Here is a 22,372-nt window from a genome sequence, read left to right on the forward strand (position 1 = left end):
CAAAGAACATCTGAATCTATCACCCCTCTTGTATTTTTCACATGCAACTTAGTTGCCATAGTAATTCAGTCTCATCTTGAAATTCTCTACCAAGGAAAATAGCTAGGGTCTATTTACCGTGCCCCCACACTCTCTCTGCTGCCAGGCTCCAGGATTCCTGGCCTTTGCATGTTCACACAGTTCAGATGCCAGCATCTGTTGGGAACCACAGACACAGTTCTTTACTTTGTGATTTTTCTGGAAACCAGTGTACTGAGGTCTGTGGGTGAGGAGGAGACGTCAGCATGATGCAGATGGGCTCAGGGAGAAACAGCACTTAGTAAATAAATCACAGACCAGCAAGACAAGGAAGAATCTTCAGTTCAGGCCTGTGACAGACGGTGCTCAGCATGACTGATAGGAAGCAAATTTGGTAAAATATCTTTCCAATTTCAACTAGAATTATAGGCAATCGTAATCCAAAGCAGAGGAGTCATATATTTAGATGCTTGCTGTATTCTTTAGACTATAAAAAGGAAATTTCTAGCTCTCTGGGTTGCAAAGAAGCTGTCTTAATGTAAATGGATGTGCTGCTACCCCAGTGGCACGCAGACAGGCTGAGATGGAAGCAGAGCGGGCTGAGGCGGCAGGCGTCCTTCCCTGTGCTGATGCCGGCGCCTGCCTCCCGCGCCCTTCGCAGTTATCCGCAGGCCCAGATCTTTAGCAGTTTGCTCACATATGCTTAGATCAGCCACACTGAGCAAATATGATGTCCAATTTAGTTGATAGATAGAACTCCCTTTAGCTGCACTAACACAGCGTTGTCAGTACGGTCAATGAGTGTTTACTGTGAACTCACTGCACACAGCACCACACCAGGCGCTTGGAATGTGCTACAGAGACCAAGTCCATCACAATATTAAAAAATCGCTATCTTCAATTTGAGATTTTCTGTGATCCTCCAGGAAATGATGGGCTCACACAAATAGAAAAGATGTGAATAATTATAAACTATTATTTGAACCATGAACTTCAATTCCTCTCCTCACCCTTATTGAATAAACCTTAATAGAGCTATTAAGTAGGAGACCAAATGGAATGGTCTCCAATTCCTCTTTCTTTCTGTGCCTGTCCCTCAGGACAGGAGTGGACGAGTAACACTCTGGCAAGATTGTAAGCAGCCGAAAGAAGGAAAAATTGCAGTCAAAGGGAGGTCCTTGGAACTCACAACCTGAATAGGTAACCTACAGCTGGCAGAGCTGTTCAGTAATGAAAGGGCAGCTGAACCCAGTGTGGCCCTAACTGTTCCCAGAAAAAGCAAAACAGGCTCAAAGAAAAGGCCGGCGGCATGTGTGAGTCCTTTCTGCCTACACTTCCTTCTGCTTCTGCCACTCCCTTTACCCATGTGGAGTAACTCTAGGACAGGAACTCCTTTGTGCCTCGGCCACTCTTCGCCCAGATTATCTTATCTAGGAGGCACACAGGTGGGTGGTTTCTCCCTACTGAAAAATAGGAGAGAGCCTCATTACCTCAGACTAAAGAGATTATGAATACCCATCAAGAATATCCTTTGGGCTAGACCCACTCAGTAACCTTACTGAGTATATATACATGTATATATTCCAACTGAGGACTCAGAGTGTTCTTGTGTTATTAATGACTTGATCTGCAATTATTTAGCTCCATCTATTGACACTGGACCTTCCTTGGGCAGCCTATTTACTTACAATTAGGTCTGTTATTTAAAGCATTATGGGTATTTTACTGACACTATTGCATGTATCAATTACAAAACCTCTCTTTCCAAGCTAATGTAAAAATTGTTAATTTAACTGATTATCTTACAGTTAGGGTTTAGGTAAGGTCTGTCATCTATCAGCTGGGAAGGGCTGACGGTGTTCAGTGAGCTCATTACATAACACGCTTGGTTTCCCCTCCCAGACGGAAGGGCACTTAACAGGATCTCTCCATCAGCAAGCAGAAAGAGAATCAGTCCTAAACTAAGGTGACAGGGGGGCTATAAACTAAGACATAACAGATCTGGTTAGTTATTATGACTCTAGCCGGTCTTTTTATGTGGTCAGGCCTCTGAAGATTTCCTGTTATTTAAATTTTAATGTTTTTAAAATGCCATGGAAATGGTATAATTACTACCCAATTACCTACTTTTAAGGCACATTCCTGGAAATTCCTCTTTCTTCCTAAAAGTAAGTAAAGTCTCCAGTGCCTGTAAGCCTAGCAACAAGGACCAGCTGCTTTGTTTCCAGTTACACCGCCTTGGAGGCGTGTCCTGCCCAAGACAAATGCTGGAAGCTGGCTCTTCCAGAACTGGAGCACCCAGGCAGGGCAAGAAGGCACCTCAAGGGCCTTGTGTCAGGCCCCCATCTCTTCCTCTTCTTCCATAATGGCATTCATAAAGCCTGGGATGGGAGTGCCAGGAGGAGCTGGTCTGGGGAGCTGGTGCTAAGTATGGAGACAGTAACAAACCCCCAAATCTGGCAGGCCTCGTCTCTTGTTCTCCCTCCACCAGATGAGCCTCGGCAGCTGTCTGTGGTACTTACCCTGGATCTCCAGGGGTGCTTTCTTTGACTGTCCTTCAGCTCTGCTCACAGGTCCCCTTCTCAGACCACCCAGTCTGAGACTGAACTGTCTCCTCCTTGTTTCCTCCTCTTCCTCCTGATTTCCTCATAGTTCTTCCAAGAGTTGAGATACTATAAACATGCTTGTTTCTTTCTTATATCTCTGCCCTGAATGCCAGCTCCAAGAGCATGTCAGTTCTCAGCTTGTTTACTCAATGCTGTACCCTAGGCATCTACCACAGTATTTGACACACAGAAGAAAAGAGCCAAGTGTCTGCGGAATAAATGAAAGAAAATGATGGGATAGGGAGATGACTGGAGAGCATGTTTCCAGCCACCCTTCCCAGGATACCACAGGGCACTTACTTATCCAGACACACTAGCAGGACTGGGCTCTGCTGACCGTGGAGCCCAAGCACTCTCTCTGCCAGAAAAGCTAGCTCTGCTTGCCTGCCTAGCCACATGGCAAGCTCTCAAAGAAGGAAAAGTCTTATCCATGGCACACTGCGTACTATAGGAGGAATAAAGAACATCAACCATTGAGCCCTTTGCCTGAGAAGTCACCAGCTGTAAAGAAAGCGGTATTTTCAAAGCTTATGTGACGTGGGGGGGTGAGTTTCCAGGTTTCCAGCTCTGCAGCCATTGTGCTGGGGAGAATGAATCTCAGCTCTCTTAACACTTGCCCTGTAGGTGTGGATTCCGAATCGCTGGGTGGCTACAGATACAGTGACAAGGAAAGCAAGCTAGTCATCATGAGCAATAGAAGCTGTGGGTCAAATGCTCCTGACTAATCAGCCCATTGCCGGTCAACTGTCATCCCCAGGAGAAGGCGCCACTGACCTAGGTTCCCATCAATAAATGTCTACCTGGGCACATCACCTGCCGTAGCTGCGACTTGCCAAGATACCCAGTGCTGTCCACGGACATCGGTGGCCAGGAAACCTCCCTCCCTTTCCTCTTAATAATGTCACAGAAGAGGCAAATGCAGTTCCTGACAACATAATGTCAGCTTCACCAAGACGTGCCTCTTTGAATGCCTGGTTAGTTACACAGCACTTCAGCGGAATGGATTTTCTTACTGAAGAAACAATAGTGGGCTCAGGAAGTTAGCGGCGCCCACGGTGATGAGATAGACAATTCTGCCTCCGGTTGTGGGTCTGCTCATCGTCTCTCCTCTGAGTCAGGAAGAAAGAGACTGTTGGGAGGAGCCCTTCTCATGCCACACTTAGACAAACCAGGCAGCCCATTCCATCTGCCTGGAGCCCAGGCACACACACTGCTGGAGACAGAGTCAGAATTCAAGGCTTTGGTAGAGCTAGAGGCCAAGGTGGCCCTGCCCTAGGACAAGCCCGTGTTTGCTTGAGCTATCACCCTGGCAACCATCTCCCAGGGGCTCGGCTGGATCTAAAATTGTAAATTTCCTCTTAAACCTGGTTGTAATTCTCAGTCTGTCCACAAAGACTACCTCAGGGGCACATGCAACCCGGCATGAGAAGCTGATTTTGAGCTACCTCAGACCCCACACAGCAAGTGAGGCTGGGAAGGATGGACAAGTCAACAACTGGTACAAATAACCCGAGTTCTACACCCAGTGCAGGTGCCTGATGAAGCTGTGCTGGTTGGTTTCTGTCAAGTTAACGCAAACCCAGACATACCTGGGTAGAGGAAATCTTTATCGAGAAAACACCTCCGAAAGACTGGCCTGTGGACATGCCTTTGGATGTTTCCTTAATTACTGATGGATGTGGGAGGCCCAGAGAGGCAGTACCACCCGTGGGCAGGTAATCCTGAGTTCTCTAAGAAAGCAGGAGGAGCAAGCTAGTAAGCAGCACTCCTCCAGGGCCTCTTCCAGTTCTTCCTCCAGGTTCCTGCCTTGACCTCTTGCCCAGACTTCCCTCGGTGATAGGGTGTGGGCCAGGAGTTTAAAGCTGAAATCAACCCTTCATCCCACAAGTTGTTTTCAGTCATGGCATTTTATCACACCAAGAGAACCCTAACTAAGACAGAGGGTGTCTCGGAAGTCAGAGGACGATGGGAGGATGGCTGGTATTCCCACAGTGGGTTCAGGAATACTGAAGAGAGGAAGAGGAAGGAAGAGTGAAGTGAACGGGATGAGTATGAGCCAAGACTCAGAAGCATGGTGTACAGGAGGACAGGCCGACAGACAGACAGGCAGAGCAGCTTGGGTGCTGAAGCCACAAGAGACCAGGCTGTAGCAGAGATCACCAACACTGTTTTCCTCCGGACTCGCCACACTCCTCACTCACTCGCTCCTTTTGCTTTGGGTAAAGGGAGGCAGGGTTGGCGTGGTGGGGAAGAGAGGGTAGATGGTGGAGCGTGTAGACAAGAAGCGGCACCACGCAGGATTCCCTGGGCTCCACAGTGGGACAGCGGAGAGGGGAGTCTGGGAGCCGTTTAGGAGGCAGCAGCCCAGACCCTCAGGACTTCTGGGCAGCAAGAGAGAGATACAAGAGGGGGACAAATTTAGGAAGACCTTGTGGTTCTGGCTTGGGCCACCAAACCAAGGGCAAATCCTGAGACTCTCGAGGTAAGGTGACTGGGAGGGGAAGGGGAAGGACCACGGAATTCCACTTTAGCTGACTTGCTGTGGGACACACATGGACAGAGTTAGATGGTATGGCAGAGGGAAGAGTCCCCAGTACTAGATAAGTGAACGGGATTCAGAAGCCATTAAGGAGACTGGACAGAGGTACCAAGTTGCCTGTTTGCTTCAATCTTCATTGGTAAGAAGACTGGTCCTCAAATTAGACATGGCAGAACAAACATAATAAAGGGAAAATTGAAGTCCCAAACAGGGGAAGTGAGAGGAAGTGTCTAGTCAATTTAAATGATTTCAAGTCTTCTGGCTCAGATGAGTTACACCCCAAGCCTGCTGCAAGAAATTGCAGATGTAATCTCAGAGACACGACTGGTAATCTTCCAGAAATTGTAGGGAGACGGTGCCAGAAGACAAAGGAAAGACAACTGTTAGCAGCACCTCTGTGAGGTGGGACAGACTGTAAAGGGAACTACAGACACAGTTTACATCACCCATGAGCAAAGTCCTAGGAATGCCTGTTAGGCAGACAATGAGAACACAGTTGTGAATGCACACAGCTCCGAAAAGAGTGCGGCTTGTGAGTTCATCCAGCCCTGTGCTTAGCCCCACGCTTAGCTCCTATGATACTTAACCTATGATGTGGCTCTTGACGAAATGGGGTTAACTGAAATGAAGAAATCTAACAGTCCCAATTCAAGACACCCAGCACGGACTCCTGAGCACGTGTGGGAACCACAGAGCAGCAGTGAGCTGTGGTCGTTGTCCTGAGCAAAAACAGGACGGCCTGTGTCTGCTACACTGCCTCCGTCTACTTTCCTCTGCTGGCTCTTCCTACAGACTAAGACAGAGCAGGGAGGAGGAAGCCGAGTGAAGAAAAGCGCCAGGTGGGGGGCAGTCACGACCTGCCAACACCTCCACCCTCGGCAGACTGAGGTAGACAGATACTTATTTTTTCCTATATGGACCCTTCAAAGGCCTCCTTAGAACCAAGGGAGAGAAGACAGGAGGGGAAAGGATGCTAGGGGAGGAGAGAGAAGGGGAGGAGATGAGCGGAGGGGAAAGCGGACAGATGGAAACCAACAGTATCTACCCTTGAGAACTAACTTTCTGGGAACGTCACCAGCCTCAAACTTAAAACCTAATAAAATTCTGTAAGTCAAGCAAAGTGAAAGCTCCTTTCTTAAAACAAAACCGATCAAGAAGAAACTCAAACACAAGGCCATTAAAAAGACTGTCTAGAACCAGGCTTCTTATTTGGGTCTCCAGTTCACGTGCAAAGGTGTTTATGGAAGCTGAAAAGAGCTTTTTACCCACACCAGCCCCCAACATCACCCCGTAAGTCTCCAGCTGCAGGAGTGAGATCCTCAGAGAGGCTTCTCAGCCAGTCCTCTCCTCTCTGCTGACTCCAGGTCTCATTTCAGAACACTCCAAACGGACAGCTCGTATCTCCCTGCCCTGCCTCCAATCTTTATAATAAATAGCAGGATTTCTTCTGGGAAGCTGTTGGTGGTTATGTGTATCTGTACTCTTTGAACTAACAAATGCAAAGAAATCTTACCGTATTGACCCAATCATGTATGGCTGTGCCAGCTGAACCACAATTGCACCACTTCCCAGCTGGTGACACGTGTAGCCAGAATCCCAGTCATAATTCTTAGTGTCCCCGTTCAGCAAGGCATTTCGGCTCCGACTGACTCCTTCGATCACACTGGCACAATCAGCAATTGTTGCAACATTCTCCATGGGAACTGTGAATCCAAAGCATGAGATCCGGCATCAGGATAAGAGAAGCCATGATATCCCTACAGCATGCTCAGAACAAAACTAATTAATTAGCATCTCAGATCAAAACAAAAGGGAAACTAGAACATCTCCATTATCTTCAGATAGGAGTTTCCATGCCAAGTAATTAAACAAACAAAAACTGAACTTGAGGCTGGAATATCCAAACCATATGTAGCCATTAATTCTTAAGTATTTCATTATAAAGAGCATGATAACAGAATGTGGAAATACACTGTAAAACATAACTCAATGAGAAACTTTTCATCAGTTCAGATGGATTTTTTAATGCTTTCTGGGAGTTAAATCAAGCCAGTAACGGTCTAATGAGCTACAGCTACATATATGTTGAGTGGAAACGTATGCATCCAGCAATTCACACTGTAGAGCAGGAGAGGGGCCCAGGACATGCTATCAATCCCTCTCCAGAATACACAGTTGCTTTCACCCGACCCACTCCACTGTGTTTGCACTGCGTGGCCAGAAAGGGGCCTTCCTTTGCTCAGGAGCTGCTGGGTCTTGAAAAAACAGCTGTGTTTTGATTCTGAGTCTCTCCCTATACTTCAAGTCCATATTAACCTGCTCATCTATAAAAGTCAAGGGCTCCCACCAAACTATAGCTGCTCAGCATGTAGAGACTCTTGAAACACTAAGATGGGAATGGTAAAAGACAAGGGCAATCAAGACCTACAATCCTCTTGAAACATTCAAGTCATCTAACCTAAACCTACTGTTATCCACTCGGAAAAGACCGACAGTGAGTAACCCTACCACCACTCCCCATTCTAAAGCACTCCAGCTTCTAGTAGTGCAGAGTAAGTAACTTCATGTTGTCTTATTACAATGAGTTTATTTTCAAAGTGGGACAAACCTGCACTCAAGTCCCTGACAACTAATTGTTTTGCTCTCTAGATAAGGAAGACCCCTCACAGACAAGGACCGCAGGGAGGAGGGGTGGGTGTTTCTGGTGATGAGTCCCTTACTCCAAAGCAAGAGTAAAAACACCGTGCAAGGCCCCGTGAGGACGGTTTCCTGGCAGAAAGAAACTCCCTATGACTCTTAAAACAGAGGTGAATGCTATCCTTGGAGGGTAAAGCCTGCTGCCTCTGTCTCCTGGGAAAATGAGCCTTCTGGGATTTGAAAGGCAGGGTTTAGGAAGCAGAAGACCAAGAGCATTGGGAAGTAGCCTGGCAGAAATACACAGCCCTGGCCGGCCGGCCCTCAGACATTATCATCCACTCAAGTTCTGCAGTCCGTCAGCCAGGTAGCTCTGCTGATGAAACCTTTCAGAGGTCCAGTACAACAATAGCAGCTCTTAAAATGTTTTTCCTAAAGGGGCATATCCCTTTACTCACCTTTCACTGTCCACTGCTAGTCACATGACCGACCTTAATTTGGGATTAAAGGAGGGCACAAAGCTACCTTGTCCTATATGCAATCTATGAACATTACAAAATGTAATCTCCCCGGGGACATTTAGATTGTTAACATTTTTCTTTCTTTGCCATTACAAAGAGAAGTGTCTTCTAAGTTTCTAGGTAAGAGTTTCTTTTTTTTAAAGAAATATGTAAATATATGTACATACACATGTACAGACATATACAGAGACAGAAATACACTCATGGGTATGGTGGGATATGATGCTATGGATGTATGGCCTTCAGCTTCCATAGAGCTTACCAAATTAGTCGTCAAATTACTTGTAAAGTTTACACTCTCCACTCACTGCTCCATTTCCTCAGCTACTCAGGGAAGTCAACCAAACCAGCAGGGTGTGTTGGTGTATCAGTATGGGTTCTGTCTCTCACCTTGTCAAATGAACCTTATTTTCCCTTTTCTCCTATAAAATTACCCTCAATCTTTCTTCTGTGAATTGCCCTTTTTCATCTTTTTTCTCCTTTCCCTATACGTATTTCTTTCTGTTTTCATCTGCTCCTATGCACACCTGCCCACTTCAGTAGGATTTTCATAGAACCAACACTGAAAGTCTGTTCTTTGTTTCCGGCTTCTCTGAGCTCTTCTCTCCATTATTCCCTCCCTTCTGTTCTGCTAACCGGGCGGGGGGTGGGGGTGGGGGTGTGTGTGAGTATTAGAGGATGGATCCCCAAGTCTGGTAATGCTCTAATTCCTGATGAGTGTACCCATCCTTCCACTCTCCAAACCTTCAATGTGTAGTGCTCACGGGACTTTCCTACACAGGAATACTTGAATTTTTTCACACATTTTAAACACCATTTATAAAAATCAAAGATGGTGGGGTTGGGAATTTAGCTCAGTGGTAGAGTGCTTGCCTAGCAAGCACAAGGCCCTGGGTTTAGTCCTCAGTTCCGGGGGTGGGGGGTTGCGGTGGGGGGTGTGGGGTGTGGGGTGTGGGGAGGGTGTGTGGGGGAATCAAAGACGGTGAGTCTCTGCCCTCTCACCTCGAGCCAATCATTATTTCAAACGCTGACATGCTTGGGAGACAACTTGGTTTCCTAGTTGTCTTTGCAGTTTTCCTAGTTTGTCTTGGCGTTTGTGGTACGAATTCATGAAAAAGCTGCTTGCCTGTGGCCTTCTGGGCCCCAGCTCAGGCCCGAGCTACACTCAGCCGGTTGTGGTGGCACACGCCAGTTGGATTTGCTGAAGGAGGCAGAGGCAGGAGGATCCCGAGCTTGAGGCCGGCCTAGGAGGCTTGAGAGAAGCTTTGGCCCGGACTGAACCACAAATGGCGGTGGGACCATGGAGGCAGCGGCTGCTGCTCCGAGTTGCTGGCTCCTTCTCATCGTGTTGGTCACTGCGGTGATGCCACTAGCTGGAACAAAAGGTTTACTACTGCTTGTTCAGAGAAGAATTGCCAGGACCACCGTATTACAAGAAAACATCAGCAAAGGTCAATTTGGAAAAGTTTGGCAAGACAAATGGTGGGGAGATATTGCTGTGGAGATTTTCTCTTCTAGGGAAGAACGTTCATGGTTCTAAGAGACAGACAGACATTTATCAGACTGTGATTACTCCAAACCATAGAGGAGGCACAAAAAAGAAAGAAAGAAAGAAAGAAAGAAAGAAAGAAAGAAAGAAAGAAAGAAAGAAAGAAAGAAAGAAAGAAAGAAAGAAAGAAAGAAAGAAAGAAAGAAAGGTCTGCAGGAAACCATGACCACACCCAACAGCGACTTTGAAATCTTCAAAAGGAAGATGGGACTCCACAAAGATGATTCCACTTGGACTATGGTAAAGCCATTAAGCTGATTAACACCAAGGAAAGATCGACTTTGGACAACAAACTGGTCAGGACAATTTCGAGATGACTAGCTGAGATGATCCAGCCTGACAGACTACTCGAACAAGGACTTGTGACAAGCCCTGAACTTTCCTATTATACAGAGACTGGACAAATGATACAGGACTTGACAATTAACCCAAAAATTTTCTTTTCAAGATTCCCTAAAGATGTCTTTTGCCCCTAGAAAGCAGGAAGTAATTTTAAGAAAACGACACCCACATTGCCAAGAGGTGGGGGTGGGAGTTTTTTGGTTGTTTAATGAGTTATGGATATTGTCATTGTTTATGATGGTTGGTTACAAGTCGTTAATTGTTAATAGTCAGGAAAAAAGCTGAACATGGAGATTAGATTCAGAGTTTTTGTTTAAAAAAGAAAAAAGAATATAGATTTGAGGTAGATCATTGAAATCTACTCTGAGAAAAAAGATAAATAATAGGATAAATGGGTAGATCACAGAATCTATTCTAAAAAGAAAAAGGGGAAGTTATAAAAATGACAAAAAGTAGATTACTGAATCTATTTTAAAAAGGAACTACTTGTTTTAAATAAGCAATGAAAATTTTTTGTCTGAGTTTATCAAATGTTACTAGACTGGACATTGTTAATATATATAATGGATTTTTTTGTCTGAATCTGTCAAATGTTAATGGACTAGACATCGTTAATGTAATCTTGACTGTATATTGTATATACTTATTGGACATAATTTTTCTTGTACTAGTTATAAGCTTTTTTAATTTTAGACAAAAAAGGGGAAATGTGGTAGCATTGTGTTCCCCAAAATATTGTGCATCCTAATAAATGTATCTGGGGACCAGAAACTAGAAGCATTTGGCTGGTTAAGCTTTCAGGCTTCTAGCAGCACAGTTCAGCCGAGAGCCAGACACAGAGGCTTCCAGTCTGAGGAAACAAGACCAGCTGAGAAGTTGGCCAAGTGAGGTTAGCTGTGGCTTGTTATGTATCTCTGATCTTCCAGTGTTCACCCCGATAACTGGCCCCGGGTTTGATTTTATTAATAAGACTCTCTAAGATTCCTGCTAGAGCCAACCACAGGACACATGCATACACACCAAGGTAATCACAGACCACTACACCCATGTCATCTAATCATGCTCACGCTTCTTTTCAAGAGAGCCGTTCTTGGAACTCTAATAGCTACTTGGAAGCCAACTCCATCTCCTGCCTCTTAGAGTACCACAGCAAACACTGCCCCCTCTTCATTTCCATTCCTTCTTCTTGGTTTGGATCAATGCAAAAAGCAACCGATGGCAGCAAGTGGAACGAGGAGGGCAGGATGTGGGTCCAGAAGCCATGGGTGATGCCCTCCTGTAAACCACTGTCATCTGATGATAATCACTTCAGCCCTGTCCCAGTCCTTAATATCCAAGGCAGTAGGTACACCTGGCTAATCTGCCCTGAGGTGTAGTAGGTGAGTTTCTTAAGGGCAGGGGCTCTTGTTTCTTTTCCCACTGCTCTATGAGGCTGTAGCACGACATCTTGTAAGCACAGCTCCTCCTCCAAAGGCACACAAATCTAAGGTTACGGATGAAAGTGGACAAACCCACTGTCTTGGGGGAAATCTCCTTAGGAAAGGAAGGCATGATCAATCTCTGGGTCCTGACCTGGACAGAGAAGGGCCAGCGGCCTTGGCAGCAGAGCTGCTACATAAGCACATGGCCTTCTGTCCTCGGAACGTCCTTCATCAAAGTCTGATCTGTGAACACCAAGTCTGGCCACCCACAGTACAGTAAAATACTTTGGACAAGAAACCATTTTGGAGTGGAAAAAGGAAGGTGGCTTCAAAAGACATAAAAGATCTTTCATCTGTTTTCCCTCCCCCAGGTAATTATTTTTATTGTTTTAAAAAATTTAATATAATATATCGTATATATACAATATTGGCCATATTCTTTCTCCTCTCCCAAGTTAATCATATTATAGGTGCTGTGACAGGAGATGTTTGTCCCAAATGTCACTACTAACTATACCAACTAGAGGCTATTTCCTTCCTTACAGTAGGAAACACTTGGATTATTAATTCTTCTAGAAATGCAAGCCTCAGCTTGCCTACCTGGCCTACCTAATACATAGGAGTCAAAATACCCTCTGCGGTCTTTGTGCTGGGAAGAATCAGCGTCCCCACCTGGCTGCAGCACAGGGACAGTGTGCAGCTGCTCTCCCTAGAGGACCGGGCCACTCCCCATTGAGAACGTTCATTACTGTCTTTCAGATGAGCCTGATACATTTATTAAAAACACCATCTGGACGGGACTCAGCTTTGCACTGTATTTCCAGGCTTATAGTCTCCTGCCCGGTCCCGCTGGAATTTCTGCCCCAATCTGTGTCACTTTGTTTACACACCCATGCTGCCAGAACCCAGCAGCTTGCTCCAATCTCTTCCTGGGTCTCCGCTGCCATCCCCAGCTCCACTCCTGTCACCACAGCCTGTGCTAGGAGCAGGGAACAGGGGAACTGCTTGGGGAGAAATGACTTTTTCCTCCGTGCACACAGCAATTCTGCTCAGACAAATTTAATTTGTTGCTTCTGAATGCAAAAGTTGCATGGTATCCAAGTGTATACATTCTGCAAGTGTATGAAGAACGGAGTGCCTGGGCTGGGGGGAGAGGCAGGAAAAGCCATCTGAAAACATTTCATAGCTCCCCACTCGTATGTAGTGCCAGCGGTGACCAACAGCCTGCCGGTAAACTTAATTCAGGAGTGATAAATTTTTTAAATGGCAGTGTTAGTTCACTAGGACGTGACTGGAGGGGACACCTGAACCAGCTATATTTAAAGATAAGAATGACAACCTGCTATTTAACTGTGTCTAGAGAGCATCTACAGACATGGGAGAAACTTTAATTCTAAAAAAAAAAAAGTTTTTTAAAAATGTATTTCATGTATATGAGTACTTTGCATATATATCTGCACACCAGAAGAGGACATCAGATCCCATTATAGACAGTTGTGAGCCTCTATGTGGGTGCTGAGATTTGAACTGAGGACCCCTGGAAGAGCAGCCAGTGCCCTTAACCAATGAGACATCTCTCCAGCCCTGAGAAAAGTCTTCTTGAAGCAGATTTTTTTTTCCCAAATGAAACAACACTTGGCTCCTACAGCAGACTGTTCTCTTCAGACCCGGTGCTTGTGGCGGGCTTTATCTTCTGTCTTCCTGGCTGTCAGATACAAAGTTGATTTCTAACGCCCCCACCCCACCCCCTTATTCACCAAGTAAGTGCTTAATGGACTCACAATACATTTTTCTTAGAAGATTTTCTAAGTAGAGTGCCAAGATTTAGACACAAAGTATTTCCTGATTAAAAAGATAAGGAAGGCTATTTTTAGCTTAAGGGCTTACCTATACATCTCCCCAGTTTCACTGCTGTTGGATTTTAAGGAGGCTAATAACCCCAGGGCCCATCCCCAGGCCTGTACATAACTTGTTGCTGATTAGACAAGCTTCTAAGCCAACTGGAACCCAACCTTCTGCTGCATTCTTCTAAAGGAAAAAGTATCCACAGCTGTTTTGTAGGAACAGCTGTAAACGAACAATAGCTAATTAGAGAACAAGGCCATCTTTCTTGAGAACTATCAAAACACTGCACAAATGTATTTCTCAAAGCAGGCACCGAGTTACACTGATTCCTGGTTTTATATATCAGAAGAGAAATCACTATTAACTACGTGTTACATCACATCTGAGGAAAAAAGTCATTGATTACAAGTGGCATATGATCATTTGCCAAAGCTTCTCCCAGGTTCCTCCGGGAGAAGAACTTCCCAAGCCCCTCCCCACAACCCAGAAAGGCCCAGGCAGTACCACACTCCCCAGTCCCTGCAGAGGACCACAGGGAGAAAGGAGACCACAGTCCTCCCTGGCCTACAGCCTGTGTTCTGCTTTCTTCTTGCTTTTCCTCTTGCAGGTGAGTGTCAATCCACACATTCTGATCACTCCTGTGCCGTTCCCACGGCCACACGCCCCAGAACTGTACTTTATGTCAACACATCTGTCCCCACCGCACTCTCCACACTGTACTTTCACAATCAAGCTGGGGTCCACCTTGGCCAGCAACGAGAGGAGCAAGCTTTCCAACCTTCAAATGTGCTTCCAGCCCATCCCTCAAACCTGCCAGCTCTATGAAGTGCTATCTCTGAATACTGCCGAGTAAGTCGGGTCACTTTCTGAAAGATGAGAACTCAGACAAGGATACCCTTGGAAACTGAAGAGGGATGGACTAAGGAGAGCGAACCTTAAATATGTAAGCCGACAGGGATTAGTGAATTCACTCTCTCCTCACACCAGGGTCTTTGAAGGCAAACACATTGCTATCTAGCCAGACTATTGACTCTCTTCTGTGGTTTGGAAATCCCAAGTTTAAATGCTGGAGGTTTTAGCTGATAAATTTTTAAAAAACCTTCAAGAATCACGCATGCGATATTCAGCAGCAGTGACCACTACAGTGTGTTAAAGCGGGAGTCACCCTGGAGGTGAGCCTTGAAATCTTAGACCAAGGCATTTCCAGCTGCAAGAAGAGACAGCCAGGCATCCAGCCTGTGTCTGAACGCAGGCAATGTGTAGCAGGAATCTTAAAAGTTCTTATTAATAAAATCAAACCCGAGGCCAGTTATTGGGGTCAATGCTGGTAGATCAGAGAGACAGAACAAGCCACAGCTAACCTCACCTGGCCAGATCCTCAGCTGGTCTTATTTCCTCAGACTAGAAGCTTCTGTGTCCTCATCCAGAATGAATCTCAGCTGAACTGTGCTGCTCGAAAGCCTGAAGCTTAACCAGCCACATGCTTAACCAGCCAAATGCTGCTAGTTTCTGGTCCTTACGCCTTATATATCTTTCTGCTTTCTACCACCACTCTGGGATTAAAGGCTGGCTTTCTGGGATTAACCATGCTTGGCTATTTCCAATGTGGCCTTGAACTCACAGAGATCCAGAGGGATTTCTGTCTCTGGAATGCTAGGATTAAAGGCGTGTGTCACCATGCTTGGCTGTTTCCAATGTGGCCTTGAACTCACAGAGATCCAGAGGGATTTCTGCCTCTGGAATGCTAGGATTAAAGGCGGGTGCTTTCACTGCCTAACTAGTGGCTTTTCTGTTCTCTGACCCCAGATAAGTTTATTAAGGTACACGATATTTTGGGGAACACAATACCACCACAGCAATGTCTCACTGCAATGACACAATCTGCTAGAGAAAGACTCTGCACTGAGAAGTTCTTCATACTGCTCTCCTGGAAAAACACCCAGCACACAGCAGTCACTGAAACTGCTTCTGCAAGGCCAGGAAACCTTAAAGGAAAGGCATCTTGCTATGAGTGTACTGGAAGACTTTTATAGGACTATGTTTCCTTATGTCTTGAAAGATGTCAAAACCAAAGAATGTCCTTGTTGCACGGTACTGTGTTAAGCCTCTTGTCAGATCACAACAACTTTGTGACCTCAGAGTAGAGATGCCCTTTCAGGGATGGGAAGTAGCTTTTCACCCTGTCCAGAGAATAAGACTGTACAAAAAGCTGTGAAAAGTCCCACAAGTGTGGGTGCTTAATCCTTTTGTCAGGAAGCTACTGTTATTTTTAGCTAACCCTTTAATAAACTGGTAGCTTTTCTTTGTTTAAGCTGGAGGCTGCATCTGGTTCTAAATTCCACAAGCTAAAGTCAGAATGGTTCTACGATCACAAATAGCCCTTGAGTCTTAAACTTGAATGTTTCTTTAAAGAGCATCAATAACTATAAAATTTAAGTTTCCACTAAAAGTGGTAGCAATGGTGAAGTTTTCAAACATCACACAGGCTCCTGACATTCCAGGGAAGTCTCTACTGGATCTGTGCAAGGATGCTGCTCAAACTCCACACCACCTCCTGCCACAACCCCTTGGGACATAGAGAGAGGTTGACAGTAACAGTGGGTTCTCACAGGCCATGGCTTCCATTGGCCCCGGGCTGACTAGCAGAGAGGAATCTCAGCACAGCACAACTGGCCTGAGGAGCAAACATACGGGTAATGGTGGGAGAGGCTTCTGACCCCTAGGCTGAAAACTGGGCTCTTTCACCAAGCCCAGGGAACAGCCAAGGGAATAGCTCGTCTCTCAAACCTCTTAGTTTTTGGTTCAGGGACCATCAGGGCCATGGCAAGCTGAGGTGATGATGCCTGGGCGGGGAGCTCACAGGGACTCTGTGGAATGTGGCCACCCAGTTTCAAGGCTGACTGGAGCCTGCAGTGTGCTGGGACAGCTGCACTGACACTGCAGAAGTGTTACAGTTACCAGAAAATGCCACCAGGAAAGCACAGTTCATATGACCTTCTGGGGGCCAAGGTTAATCTACAGGGAGGAAACAAACAATGCTCTGGCTCTCGTTGATTTACAGGATGATTTTTAAAAGACTCGTCTAAAAGAGAATAAAAGGAAGTCTTTCACTGCTCTTCCCAGTCACCTCCGTGATCTGTTGTGTGCTCTGGAGCACACAACAGACACAGCATTCTAAAACAACAGTCTTAACTACTTTCCCATCGTTAGGAAGTTCATGTGCTGCAGTCTAGCCCTGCTGCTCTCCTGTCCCCACACTTCTGGCCTGAGGGAGAAACGCCCCCACTCTCCATCTTCTGCTCTAGAGACACTACAAAAGGCAAGGCTGGAAAGCAGGGACTCCAAAACTAACCCTGACGGTGAGACCAAAAGCAATCTTAAGGAAGTCATTTCCCACTTCCGACTCAGTTTTCTGCTGTGTGCTAAAGAGAGCTCCCCTTCTTTTCCCTACCCCCTGTGACACGAGCCGCTCAGTCGGGGGAGTTTTACACAGCATTTGAGTTTTAGACAAAGGAACCGTGGATGTGGTCCTTCCGCAGCCACCAAGGGCCAGGTCTCCCCTATGGAATGGTGAGTGGGCCTGCCATTTCAGGTCTGAGAATCACACAAGGAGATTTGTGTGCTCGTGAGCCACCTTGTGATTGTACAAGGATGGGGGTAAAGGAAGGAGGAGCCAATAACAATTCTACTGACCTGCAAAAAACTATTAGCACCTGCTAGTGTAATATGCAGCTGGCAGTTTCAGAATAACCGAGAAAGCAGTTCCTTCTGGTCGATATTTGCTGGGGACAGCAATTTCTGACCTACTGAATCAGATCAAGATCATCTGAGTCATTAGAGCAAAGAAACCTTTGTGCTAACAGTCCAGGGCCAAGCAGTCTCCTTGGTTAAACAAAAGCTTCTGCCCACAGCTGCCTTCCAGGCCAGTTCCACCTGAAGGTTGCAAGGGCTATCATAGCGCAAGGAGAAAATCAAAACTCATTAAAAAAAAGTCACAGCTGTAAGTGGGCTGGCAATTTATCAGCACGACCACGAGTGAAAAATGCCAGGTGGCTGTCCCACTCTCCTTAGGAGAAGACAGGAGGGAGCAGAGAGGAGCAGAGGGAGAGGAGAGGAAAGGAAAGGTCCCCTGCAGTATTTAGATGGTCTTCAAATGTTCATCATTTCCTTGGGGTGTGCTCGTTGCCAAGCTGACAGATGTGGCAGGAAACCTGTGCTGTTCTGAAGAAAGGCTAACCTTTCAAAAGTGGAAGGAGGCGGGGGAGGCCCACCGCTCAGCGAAGAGATGACATTAAACTGGACAGTAAAGCACCCTTGGCGTGCTGGATCTGAAAGGCGGTGTGATAACCCACCACAGAGGACTGCCTGGGAGACAGCTCATCTTACTAGGGCTTTCCTTGCTCAGGGTGCAAACTGGTTTTTAAACTAAATATTAGAATGATCGAGGTATGTGGCGACATTGTGTTCCCCAATATACTGTGCACCTTAATAAACTTATCTGAGGTCAGAGAACAGTACAGCCACTAGAGGCCAGAAAATGGTGATACACACACCTTTAATTCTAGCATTCTGGAGGCAGAGATCCATCCAGATCTCTGAGTTCAAAGCCACACTGGAAACAGCCAGGCATAGTGACACACACCTTTAATCCCAGGAAGTGATGGCAGGAAGCAAAAAGGTATATAAAGCGTGAAGACCAGGAACTAGAGGCTTTTTAGTTTGGTTAAGCTTTTATGCTTTTGAGCAGCAGTTCGGCTGAGATCCATTTGGATGAGAACACAGAGGCTTCCAGTTTGAGGAAACAAGATCAGCTGAGGAATTGACGAGGTGAGGTTAGCTGTGGCTGGTTCTGTTTCTCCGATCTTTCAGCGTTCACCCCAATACTTGGCTCCGGGTTTGTTTTTATTAAGACAATTCATGCTACAAAGGTACTCCAAAGGTTTCTTATTATGGTTTCAAACCATCAAGAGTCTAAGTGGTAAGTAGCACAATATTCCTCTGGGGAGTCGTGGATAGTCTCTATGTAACTCTCTCCCAAGCATTTACCTACTTGATTTCCCATTCATTCCTCCTTGTTGAACTTAATATACACATACACCTCTCCTCTCCTCTCCTCTCCTCTCCCCTCCCCCCCCTCTCTCTCTCACACACACACACACACACACATGAGGGGGCAGGTTTTTCTGAGCAGACCTCAGATCTGGGTGCAAACTTGCATGGCTCTTCTGCAGGCTAGATCCTTGACACTCCACAAAGAAAGCCCCACAGTAGAGGCCAAGCAGGCCGAGTGCTAACTGATGGTATAAAGTGAGCTCTGCAAAGTCTAGCCTATTCCAACAACGCAGCGAGCAAGCAGTTATGGCTCTGCTCAACCTCCTCACGTGGGCCCAGTGACCGTGGTACAGCTGGCTGACCACGGGGCTTCTGTCCTTCTCCTGAGGAAGATGCACCTCTTCTTTATCTCTAGGCTATAGTTCTTGCCTTCCCAGCTCTAAACCTCCTGCTGAAAATCCCCACGTTCTTGATCATCAGTGTGACCATACATCATTTTTCCTGTGCTCTCCTTCCCCCAATGTTTTGTCGGCTTTGTTGAGGGTGACTTACCCAATGTCTTCTCGTGGAAGGCAGGCAGATTAACTAATCTATCCATTTAGAGATTAACAGTAATGGGACACAAGGAAAATTATACCTTCAGCCTGAAAAACCTGCAATTGGGAAACCATTTTAGAGAAGAACACCTCCATTTATATCAATTATCTTGTTTATCAAAGACAATGAACTGCCGGCTGGTGGCAGAGAGGTTCAGGATGTGCAGTGGGGAGTAATCGGGCCGCACAGACCTGGAGGCTGATAGCCATTTGCCACTTCACTTGGGGAGGTGATGCTCACAGTGTCTGTTGTATAACTTCCCTCACATTAACTTTGAAATGTCAAAAGCAGGCAGTTAATTGTTTATTATACAAAATGTCACAAATGTAAAACACTCAGATATAAAATTATTATAACTGATCTTCCACAGAAATCCTGCCTCTCTGCTTTACAGCTTGTTTGTCAGTCTGGAGCTCAGTTTAATTGCCATTCTGTAGGCTGTGCATGCCAGACAGTTTCTGTCTGAAGAATAATATTCTCTGCATTCGCTGTGTCTTCAGCCAGTTGAAAAATAAAAATAACATGATATGAAAATTACTGTTATGGTTTAAAGCAATACGTCCTCAGAAGAATGGGGGACGTCAGAACAGCAATGTCATGAATCCTGATCGTGCTCTAGCTGAGACTGAGTCCAGAGACTAACGAAGCAATGCTGACTGAAGTAGCTTCAATTAACCAGACTGGGCATATACTTACTGCCCAGCTCTCTCAGCTGCTCTATGTGGAGACTGATGTCATGAGCTGAGTGCTGGTGAAGTCACCTGCCTTCAGGAGTTAAGTCTCAGTATCTGGCAAATGTACAGAGCCCAAACCCTCTTCCTGGGCTGCCCATTATTCCAATCTTGCCAAAGTCACCTTCTGGTAATCTTGTTATTTTTAAGCTCAAATTACTCAGTTTCCCTCGGGAGTGATAAAAAAAATCAGAAATATAGGAGTAGGGAAGAATCCAGAAAGGATGTAGAAGGAGTAAAGCCCAGAAGCATGTTTCTATGAAGGATTGGCCAGGGAACTGGCCGCTTCCTCCCTGTCCTATTAGACACAATGTATATATCACAATTTTTGTGGCTAAGAAGACTGGATGACAACAGACACCAACTCACTATGCAGGCGCTGACAGCTGTCAGTGGCACTGAAGGAACACACACTATTACACCATTCTGTGCCCATAGTCGCTTAACTCCCACCAGGACCATCAGGGTCTCAGAGGCATGTTAATTCCTACCCAGTCAAGTGCTAGTAAGAAACCTGCAGGAAGGCAGCTCAGCAAACCAAGTTCATAGCTGGAATGCTAGGTTAAGAGTTAGAAAATGCGCATTTTATTGTCCAAACAAAGCAAAGAGGAGGAAGCAATTTGAGGCTTTTTTGTTTGTTTTGTTTTTTGAGACAGGGTTTCTCTGTGTTGCCCTGCTGTCCTGGATCTCAGTCTGTAGACCATGGTGGTCTCAAACTCACAGAGATCTGCCTGTCTCTGCCTCCCGAGTGCTGGGAGTAAAGGTGCGTGTGTGCCACCATCGCCTGGCTAGCTATTCAAGGCATTTTAATATAACTTTGCTTTCCAATCAGCCTAGAGATGGTCAAAAATAAGTCCATTTTACTTAAGCAAATAGATATAAAAATTCTAAAATAAATATTAGCCAGGTGAGTCAATACTGTTTTGAAAACTTATCATGTTGAGGCAACATGTGTCCAAGAAACACAAGTATAAGCATCATCAGGATGTCTCTCCTTCAGCAGGTGAAAGGTGAGAAAGTCTGTGATTTTTTAATGATTTTGAGCAAAGGAGTGGTCCAGACAGATTACCTTGGCTGCAGACAGAACAGTGAGATGGCCTAGAGGGGTCAGGGACCACTGCTGAGTGGACAGACCACAGGGATGATGAGAACAGCAGTGGCTGGCACTAGGTTGGGGGCAGCAGCAGTAATGAGAAACTGATTAGAAATAAGGTATCAATTTCAACCAAAACGATGCCACACTGCTGTACGGCTGGCCGGGTGCAAAGCCACACATTTGACGTACTGGTGGTGGGAATATGAACCGGCATGGGCAGGCAGGAAGATAATCAGGAAGCATGGGGCAAGATGAGTCTGTGATGCTTTCTACGTAAGGACCTCCCTCTTGTACACGTCCCCCAAGGGGGGGAGGCTGGGGACACAAGGGGTCCTCTGGAGAGTGCATCAAAGAGGGGGGAACAACCGCACTGACCTGCAGAACTTTCAGGAGGTGACAAGATGCTAAAGTGCAGCTGTCCAGCACCCGGGGATATAGACATTCACTAACACAAGACCACAGCCATGAGAATCCCAAGGCACAGCGACGTATAGACCTTAGCATAGGGGATGACCACAGCCATGAGAATCCCGAGACACAGTGACATACAGACCTTAGCATAGAAGATGAGAGAAGCAAAAACTAGATGACTCACAGCAGAGAACAGCTCTTCAAATCAAAACATCCCCCCAACCACTAGCCTTATTCTGTTAAAAAAAAAATGCACATGTTAAGGAAATAATTAAACACACTAGCGCTGTTATACAGAGAAGGGGCCACGAGTAGGGCTCAGAGAGGAACTGTCAAAGAGAAGGCCTTGCACGGCCCAGGAGCACACGTTATCATCTGAGGTCTGCAATGAACCCAGCTCTGTACTTTGGATTTATTTAGAAGCCAAACAAGTCTCCCCAAGCTCCAGGAGAAGTCCCCCTTTGTTCTGGAATCAGAAAGGCTTAGGGAGAGCATCTTTTTATGACTTCACTGATGCAGTCAGTTCTCATTAGTCACAGACTCACCAAACTCAACATAGTCTGTCCTCCTTATTACAGAAAAATTCAAAGGCAGAGTGGGAACGGGATTTGGTTGAGCTGGTCCTCAGAATGAAATATGTCATTTTGTCTGTCCATTTGTCCATCCATCCTGCTTCCCCTCCTTCCTGTCTATTTGTCAAGAATCCAGGCACTACTAGAGCAGGCCACACCTCTCCCCTTTCCCCACTGGTTCCTCATACTGAAAACAATGTGAAGAAATTATAGTTACAAATGAAAATAGGTAGTCTAAGAGGCACATTCCGGATCTCTGAATGTCAAACAAAGAAACTTACTTGATACAGTGCTTGCACCAGCAGTACATGTACTAAAATTGGAACAATACACAGATTAATTGGCATGGCTCTGCACATGGATGACATGCAAATTCATGAAGCATTCCATATTTTTCCTATACAAGTTACATTTGGTTTTAATTTTTTTTACTAATTA

The 22,372-nt window shown here is 45.8% G+C and overlaps 1 protein-coding gene and 1 non-coding gene across 4 annotated transcripts in view; one reads left to right on the forward strand and one right to left on the reverse strand.

Moving 5' to 3' along the window:
• Btbd9 (BTB domain containing 9) overlaps positions 1 to 22,372 on the reverse strand; it is a 369,488-nt gene that overhangs the window by 85,437 nt on the left and 261,679 nt on the right. For all 3 annotated transcript variants that reach the window (XM_028885042.2, XM_028885043.2, XM_028885044.2), the window contains exon 8: positions 6,677 to 6,866. In XM_028885042.2, the coding sequence (XP_028740875.2) occupies positions 6,677 to 6,866 (190 nt within the window). The remainder of the gene's footprint in view (positions 1 to 6,676; positions 6,867 to 22,372) is intronic.
• Positions 22,224 to 22,330, forward strand: LOC114704010. Its single transcript, XR_003736213.1, has one exon. It is a non-coding gene; the product is annotated as a U6 spliceosomal RNA (small nuclear RNA).

Source organism: Peromyscus leucopus, chromosome 16_21 (assembly GCF_004664715.2).
Source record: "Peromyscus leucopus breed LL Stock chromosome 16_21, UCI_PerLeu_2.1, whole genome shotgun sequence".
Classification (NCBI taxonomy): domain Eukaryota; kingdom Metazoa; phylum Chordata; class Mammalia; order Rodentia; family Cricetidae; genus Peromyscus; species Peromyscus leucopus.